Source organism: Bufo bufo, chromosome 8 (genome assembly GCF_905171765.1).
Source record: "Bufo bufo chromosome 8, aBufBuf1.1, whole genome shotgun sequence".
Classification (NCBI taxonomy): Eukaryota; Metazoa; Chordata; class Amphibia; order Anura; family Bufonidae; genus Bufo; species Bufo bufo.
The window spans coordinates 4,616,624-4,625,343 of record NC_053396.1 but is presented as its reverse complement, the minus strand read 5'-3'; the positions used below and the strand labels follow the sequence as shown (position 1 = coordinate 4,625,343).

At 50.3% G+C, this 8,720-nt stretch overlaps 1 protein-coding gene across 1 annotated transcript; it reads right to left on the bottom strand.

The window, feature by feature from the left end:
* Positions 1-382: 382 nt before the first annotated feature.
* Positions 383-8,415, bottom strand: PRDM12 (PR/SET domain 12). The gene is made up of 5 exons (XM_040406078.1): positions 8,202-8,415; positions 6,224-6,414; positions 3,568-3,723; positions 977-1,088; positions 383-768 (listed from the first exon to the last, which is right to left on the bottom strand). Exons 1-5 carry the CDS (start codon positions 8,413-8,415, stop codon positions 383-385), a joined length of 1,059 nt encoding a protein of 352 aa, XP_040262012.1.
* Between the last annotated feature and the right edge of the window lie 305 nt (positions 8,416-8,720).

Below are 8,720 nucleotides of genomic sequence, written 5' to 3'. Positions count from 1 at the left end.
TGTGTATTACCCTAGGGAATCCTGTCTATTACCCCTGAGGATCCTGTGTATTACCCCTGAGGATCCTGTGTATTACCCTAGGGGGTCCTGTCTATTACCCCTGGGGGTCCTGTGTATTACCCCTGACCTATGCACAGTGGAGGCCTTAGAGACCACGCTGAAGCTCTTGGTGCCTCCTGCATGCTGATGTAGGTGCAATGTCCTCACGATGTAGGTAACACGTATTCCATGTCATGTGATCAGTGTCCTGGACCATTGTTTTTGGTAACGGCTAAGAATGGCGTAGAGATTTGGTAGTAACGGAGGCGGCAATCAGCGACAGAAGGCGCCGCAGTCCAAGGCCATAACTTGCGCTAATCAGAAAGTCTCTAGACGTCCGTCTTCACAACACCATGGTGGGGATGTGGTGTGCCAGGGAGGCGGGGTGTGGCACCGGCATGGTGGGTGAGTGAGCCTGCATGGAGCCATTTGGCGGGCGGTGCCTGGCACTTTTCTGGTGGGCGCGCAGGCCGGCCAGCTGCGAGTAGGCGCTCTGGCAGACCTGGCATTTATACGGGCGTTCGCCGGTGTGCAGTCGGACGTGGTTGCGCAGGGTGGAAGACTGGCTAAAGCGACGGTTGCAGAAGCGACACACGAAGGGTTTGTCCAGGGTGTGGATCCTCATGTGGGAGCGCAGGTTGCTGCGGGAGTTAAAGCCTCTGTGGCAGATGACGCAGCGCATGCGGCCACTGAGCACCGGTCCGGAGAGATCTCCACCGCTGAAATCATCTGAGGGGAGCAAAGGGGGGGAAATAAATAAATAAATACATAAAATAAAAACACATTTTTTTTTTATCCCCCCCCCCCCCCAATCATCAAAACGTGACTCATCCAGGTCACTGCCTCCTGCTGGACAGAGCAGGGTACTGCGGGGGAAGCGACATTAAAAATACCACTACTTGCCAATGTATTTGCCCTGCTGTGACCCCGTGCTCACCATGTTTGTTCTTCTTCTGCTCCTCCTCAATTCCGGGCACACCGGGGATACCGAGGAAGGTGTTCTGAGAATTGCCGTACCACACCAGCAGCTCCTGGTCCGGAGGGATTGTCTGTGGGGAGAAACGGAGACATTCAGGAACCGGTGCCAACTACTGCACTGGAGGCATAGAAGGCACGGCCGCCCATCAGGAAGATGGCGCCTGCACATAGGGTGCAAGAGACAAGGGCAGACCGCACCGCAAAAAGTTACTGACCCTACAGTCTGCAGCTGGAGCGTTATAAGAGGAGCGGCTGATATCAGTCACATGTGATGTAATGTCTGGAAGTTATATCAGTGCTGGAGCGTTATAAGAGGAGCGGCTGATATCAGTCACAGAGGATGTAATGTCTCTGGAGGTTATATCAGTGCTGGAGCGTTATAAGAGGAGCGGCTGATATCAGTCACAGAGGATGTAATGTCTCTGGAGGTTATATCAGTGCTGGAGCGTTATAAGAGGAGCGGCTGATATCAGTCACATGTGATGTAATGTCTGGAGGTTATATCAGTACTGGAGCGTTATAAGAGAAGCGGCTGATATCAGTCACATATGATGTAATGTCTCTGGCGGTTATATCAGTACTGGAGCGTTATAAGAGGAGCGGCTGATATCAGTCACAGAGGATGTAATGTCTCTGGAGGTTATATCAGTGCTGGAGCGTTATAAGAGGAGCGGCTGATATCAGTCACATGTGATGTAATGTCTGGAGGTTATATCAGTACTGGAGCGTTATAAGAGGAGCGGCTGATATCAGTCACATATGATGTAATGTCTCTGGAGGTTATATCAGTACTGGAGCGTTATAAGAGGAGCGGCTGATATCAGTCACATATGATGTAATGTCTCTGGAGGTTATATCAGTGCTGGAGCGTTATAAGAGGAGCGGCTGATATCAGTCACATATGATGTAATGTCTCTGGAGGTTATATCAGTGCTGGAGCGTTATAAGAGGAGCGGCTGATATCAGTCACATATGATGTAATGTCTCTGGAGGTTATATCAGCGCTGGAGCATTATAAGAGGAGCGGCTGATATCAGTCACATATGATGTAATGTCTGGAGGTTATATCAGCGCTGGAGCGTTATAAGAGGAGCCGCTGATATCAGTCACATATGATGTAATGTCTCTGGAGGTTATATCAGTACTGGAGCGTTATAAGAGGAGCGGCTGATATCAGTCACATAGGATGTAATGTCTCTGGAGGTTATATCAGCGCTGGAGCGTTATAAGAGGAGCGGCTGATATCAGTCACATATGATGTAATGTCTGGAGGTTATATCAGCGCTGGAGCGTTATAAGAGGAGCGGCTGATATCAGTCACATAGGATGTAATGTCTCTGGAGGTTATATCAGTGCTGGAGCGTTATAAGAGGAGCGGCTGATATCAGTCACATAGGATGTAATGTCTCTGGAGGTTATATCAGTGCTGGAGCGTTATAAGAGGAGCGGCTGATATCAGTCACATAGGATGTAATGTCTCTGGAGGTTATATCAGTGCTGGAGCGTTATAAGAGGAGCGGCTGATATCAGTCACATATGATGTAATGTCTCTGGAGGTTATATCAGCGCTGGAGCGTTATAAGAGGAGCGGCTGATATCAGTCACATATGATGTAATGTCTGGAGGTTATATCAGCGTGGAGCGTTATAAGAGGAGCGGCTGATATCAATCACATGTGATGTAATGTCTCTGTAATCGATAGGTAGCGGTAGATCCCGTTGCTCCATCTTGTATGGTGGTTGGACACTATTGGAGGACGGTCTCTTATGTGTCCCTTTGGTGGCCCCCGTGGAGGCAGGGGAGGTATCTCCAGCTCAGATACCTCTCCTTATTGTACCTCCTGGTGTCTCGTCTGAATCCCGTCTCTGAGTTTCTTAGTTACCAAGGACATTTGGTGAATGCTGCAATTGACATTAGGAACCCGGGTAATGGGCGATGAATGAAGCGAGCGCTGCTCCGGGTGTCTGCGTGTCTTACGCCGGTTTCCATACAATGCTGCAGAGAGGTGACCTTGAGCCCATCTCAGCGGGACGAGCCGCGTGGAGCCCGCGTGGTCTATGATCGCACCGCCAGCCCTTTGTATGTCAGGTTACGTGAAATCTAGACCATCGAGGTTCAGCTGCCCCTCCCCCGACAAATAGAGAAAAATGACAGCGCGCGTCAGGAGCAAATTCGGAAATGGCCGGGGGCTCGGAAGCTTCTATTAAGTAAGTGATGTTTACAGACACGGCCGCACTCGTATGGAGGAGCGCTTAGCTCGCCGCGCATTCACCGTAACCTGCCATTTGTTAGACGCCAAATTGATTTTTTCCTGTTAGAAGGGAAGAGTCGCACTTCCCGCTGCGCTGCGGATATACCAGCGGATCCTATTGTTATATGTACATAGCCCTTCAGGTGGGGTGACGTCCCACGACGCAGAATGTTCCAGCTCAAAAAGCGTATTTACAGTCAATGTTCTAGAATGTTCTATACATTGTAAGAAATGGTGACAGGGCCAGTGGTGAGCCCCAGCCGCCACTTGTCTGTGTAGGGAGATGATGAGAGTCTTACCTCAATGGCCTTGTAGAAGATACTGTTCCCGATCTGAACCACTTCCAGGTTCTGTTCCTGCTCGTTCCGGGCACATTTGATGTAAGTCATCCAGCTGCGGTGATCCTCCTGACTGGCATCAATAAAATACCGCACTGTGCCATCTTCATTGAAGACCTGGGGGGGGGGGCGCGACAAGGGGTTAATAATTGGATACTTGACAATGACAGATAGATGATAGATAGATACAGTGTCGGACTGGGGTGCCTAGGGCCCACCAGTAAAATGTATTTTGGGGGCCCACTCTACGGATACATTTCCAATATAATAAATAATCTAACAAGTTTTTTATATGAACACCGGCTGGCGGAGGAGCTGTACATGGAATATATGTATGTAGAGCAGTAAGTCTACTGTGATATGGGCCACTTGTGTAAGGGGTGGGAGACTAGGGGCCCACCGGGGGGATTCCCCTGTGGGCCAGTCCGGGCCTGGATAGATAGATAGATAGATATTAGATATATCTATCTATCTTCTATCTTTCTAATATCTATCTATCTATGTTATATCTAGCTCATATCTATCTAATACAGGGGTGGCCAAACTTACAGACACGAAGAGCCAAAAAATATAATAATATATGACTACCAGGAGCCACAAGCTATACATTTACACACAAGTCACCCTATTTTTGCCCTAAGATCAGACCTCAGATCAGAGTCCTAAATCAGACCCCCAATGCTCGGATCAGACAACACAAATCAGACTCCCAGTGTCAGACCCTCAGTGCTCAGATTCCCCCCCCCCCCCCACCACCACCACCACCACCACCATGCTCAGATCTCCCCCCTTCTCAGATCTGACCCCCCATGCTCAAACAAAACCGCCCATGCTCAGATCTCCCACCTTTTCAGATCTCCCCCCGCTTCCATGCTCAGATCAGGATCCCCCCCCCCCCCCCCCCCCATGCTCAGATCAGACCCTATTGCCCAGACCAGGACTCTCCCCATTGCCCAGATCAGACCCCCATGCTCAGATCAGATCAGGACCCCCCCCCCCCCCCATGCTCAGATCAGAACCTCCTATGCTTAGATCAGACACCCATGCTCAGATCTTCCCCCCATTGCCCAGATCAGGACCCCCCACCCCCCTTTCCATTGCCCAGATCAGACCCCTATGCTCAGTTCTATAATTTAAAAAAATCTCTTCCCTCTCCTGATCAGGCACTGGGCTCCTGCTGCTCTGCAGGTCTGACAGGCTCCACTGTGTCCCCAGGTTCTATGTCCTCACACTGTGTCCCCAGGTTCTATGTCCTCACACTGTGTCCCCAGGTTCTATGTCCTCACACTGTGTCCCCAGGTACTATGTCCTCACACTGTGTCCCCAGGTTCTATGTCCTCACACTGTGTCCCCAGGTTCTATGTCCTCACACTGTTTCCCCAGGTTCTATGTCCTCACACTGTGTCCCCAGGTTCTATGTCCTCACACTGTGTCCCCAGGTTCTATGTCCTCACACTGTGTCCCCAGGTACTATGTCCTCACACTGTGTCCCCAGGTTCTATGTCCTCACACTGTGTCCCCAGGTTCTATGTCCTCACACTGTGTCCCCAGGTACTATGTCCTCACACTGTGTCCCCAGGTTCTATGTCCTCACACTGTGTCCCCAGGTACTATGTCCTCACACTGTGTCCCCAGGTTCTATGTCCTCACACTGTGTCCCCAGGTTCTATGTCCTCACACTGTGTCCCCAGGTTCTATGTCCTCACACTGTGTCCCCAGGTTCTATGTCCTCACACTGTGTCCCCAGGTTCTATGTCCCCAGGTTCTATGTCCTCACACTGTGTGCACCAGGACGTAGTGGAGAGTGAGCTGGAGCTGCAAAGTAGATCTGACCCTGGGGTGGAGAGTGAGCGGCGAAGAAGCAAAGAGTCTCAAGAGCCACGGGGTGGCCACCCCTGCATCTAATATCTAATGTCTATCTATCTTCTATCTTCTATCTATCTATCTATCTTCTATCTCTCTATCTTCTATCTCTCTATCTCTCTATCTTCTATCTATCTATCTTCTATCTTCTATCTAATACCTTTCTCTATCTTCTATCTATCTATCTATCTCATTATCTATCTTCTATCTCTCTATCTTCTATCTATCTATCTTCTATCTTCTATCTAATACCTTTCTCTATCTTCTATCTATCTATCTCATTATCTATCTTCTATCTCTCTATCTCTCTATCTCTCTATCTCTCTATCTCTCTATCTCTCTATCTCTCTATCTCTCTCTATCTCTCTATCTCTCTCTATCTCTCTATCTCTCTATCTCTGGTCTCTTTCTTTCCATTTCCATCCGCAGAATTGGCCATCAGTCTCAGGCTTCTCCTCACTTTGACCTCTGAGATGACAGGGGCCCCTGGTGTTATTTTTGGGTCCCTGCACCCCCTCTCTTACATTGTTTGGCCCTCCACCTGTGGAGATACTACTCTTCCCATCATGCAGGCCGTCATGGCATTCTGGGAGTTGTAGTGTCAGTACACTCTACAGCCCTGGGGGGATGATGATCTCAGGTGATGGACCCTCTTATTGTCCCGACAGCTGAGACAATGGAGCGACACTTCTGCTGTGTGCAGGACATTCATCTCATTCAATCAGTTCATCCCCTGCGGATGATGACTACTCACCTCCCACATCAGGTTGTTGTTCTTGCACAGGTCCACGTGCTCCGGGGAGATGACTCTGCCGGTGAACGGCCCCATCTCGGTCCCAGCCTTGATCCAGGTCTTGGAGAAGATTCCCAGCCCTTCCCCGGGGATGGAGCTCTGGGCGATGATGACCTCTGAGGGCAGCACCAGGCTGGAGAGCTTCTGGACCTCTGCGGGAAAAGGCGCACAGTCAGGACTACTACCGCTCCAGTCTGCACAGGTCCCAATAATCCGGGAGCGCTAAAACACCCGCAATTACAAGGACCCCAAATCTCCCTCATTCCTCCAAGTGATCGTCTCGGTTGTTACAATTAATTCAGAAACAGAATCGATACAATTAAATCATAAACGAATTAATACAAATAAATCATAAACGAATTAATACAAATAAATCATAAACGAATTAATTGGGAACGATTGTATAAAAGTCGCAGGACACCTGTTGCTACAATTTGGACACCAGTCCTGATTGATAATAAACAGATTTTGTCGCATCCATTTTTTCCCCTTCCTGGCGACATTTGCTCCTACAAGTTCTCCCCATGGTAATACTCTGTAACAAACCCTCAGCTCTTCGCCTCCCCGGGATTATTCTACATTGCATTATCTTAAATTCGCAACTATAAAATGTAGGAACTAATCTCCTTTTAGTCTCTGTACAGATTTGGCGCAGCGCCTTCTTCCCTTTGGTATCTGAGACACTAAATTCTGCGCCAGTGTAAAAAAAAAATTAAAAAAATCATCATAAGGAAACAATTCCAAAAGTTCTGAGAAAAAAAGGCGCAAGCGAATGGGATTTTCCTGAAGACAGAACGTGCGACAATAGAGGAGATTGAGGCGATTTGTCGGGCGGACAGAGGTTAAATAGTGCCCCCATCATTTGTCACCCTGCTAAAGTGACGGCCATTCATGAAACCCAACAAGAAAGAAATGACTCATTCTAAATTCATTAGTCTGTATGGAAAGTGTCGCAGATACATTGGCGCATCGTGTCGCCAGGGCTCGCTCCAAAAGCCGGAGGAATTTCCCCCGACAAAACGGGGAGATTATCTGCCTGACACCCAGAGAATGCGGAGGGAATTAGTCTTCATGGTCAATTAGGAAAGGAACACAGAGGATAATGGGAGTGATAATACCCCCTTCACGGATGCCAGGACGAGGGAGCTGGATGGATGAATGAGGAGTACGGACCTGAGACATTTTAAAGAATAGGCGACTTTTTCTTCTCCTTTTGGAATCTTTTTAAGTTGGTTTAAGTGGAAACTTTTTTTTTTTTCTCAGGTCAAATTGAAGTTAACTAAATGAATGTAAAAGCTTTTCTGACTCCATCCCGGGAAAGGGGGCGACCCCGGGGGGCTTCTGATGGGAACCGAAGGGGAGGACGTGCGGGATCATCACCCCCATCAGGATTTGGGGAAAATACAGAAAAGCCGCCGGGCCCTGCGATTAGTTTCCAAATCTTTACCAATTGTTGTCTTTTTCAGAACAACTGCAACAATTGGCAACTTTTTGTTTTAGTTTTTTTTTTCCCTTCCAAAAATAACTGGAGGAGGGGGAACAGCCGGAGGGGCACCTACCCCCAGAGCAGCCGGAGGGGCACCTACCTCCAGAGCAGCCAGGGGGGCACCTACCTCCAGAGCAGCTTTGGGGGGCACCTACCTCCACAGCAGCTTTAGGGGCACCTACCTCCAGAGCAGCCTTAGGGGCACCTACCTCCAGAGCAGCCTTAAGGGCACCTACCTCCAGAGCAGCCTCAGGGGCACCTACCTCCATAGCAGCCTTAGGGGCACCTACCTCCAGAGCAGCCTTAGGGGCACCTACCCTCAGAGCAGCCTTAGGGGCACCTACCTCCAGAGCAGCCTTAGGGGCACCTACCCTCAGAGCAGCCTCAGGGGCACCTACGCCCAGAGCAGCCTCAGGGGCACCTACCCCCCAGAGCAGCCTCAGGGGCACCTACCTCCGGAGAAGGACTGCGCCAGCACCTCGGCGGTGAAGGCGGTCTTGGGGTTGCTCTTCTCCTCGAACAGCTGCTCCCCCAGGACGTTCCTCCAGCGGCCGTACAGGAAGCTGTGCAGGATGTCGGACGTGATCATCTCGGCCAGGGACAGACCCGGCGGCTTCAGGCCGCTCTTCAGCACCAGGGCTTCCGCGGGGAGCACTGAGCCCATCATGGGTGAGGCGCTGATGGTGGTCGTAGTACTAGTGCTGAGGTGCAGCCGCTGCCTCCTCCAAGTCGCAGACTGGGGCTCAGTGCTCCCTCCCCTCTTTATAGGGGCCCGGGTGACCCTCCTAATTGGTTATTAATGACCTCCCTGACGTGGGGAGATAGACATGTTCTACAGGAGAAGAGAGAGAGCCCCCTCCTCCCCCTGAGAGACTGCCAGATAAAGAGAGAGCAGGGAGGTGGGGAGGAGGGAGAGACAGCCCGGCACCTGCTCCAGACCCTGCTGCTACCTACCCCCGGGAGGGGCAACAG

What these genes read in the sequence shown, in the direction of transcription:
- PRDM12 (XM_040406078.1), bottom strand. Translation starts at nt 8,415, where the DNA reads ATGATGGGCTCAGTGCTCCCCGCGGAAGCCCTGGTGCTGAAGAGCGGC. An exon ending in GGCGCAGTCCTTCTCCGGAG is followed by an intron (nt 6,415 to 8,201) that starts GTAGGTGCCCCT and finishes CTTTTCCCGCAG; the next exon opens with AGGTCCAGAAGCTCTCCAGC. An exon ending in TCTTCTACAAGGCCATTGAG is followed by an intron (nt 1,089 to 3,567) that starts GTAAGACTCTCA and finishes TTCTCCCCACAG; the next exon opens with ACAATCCCTCCGGACCAGGA.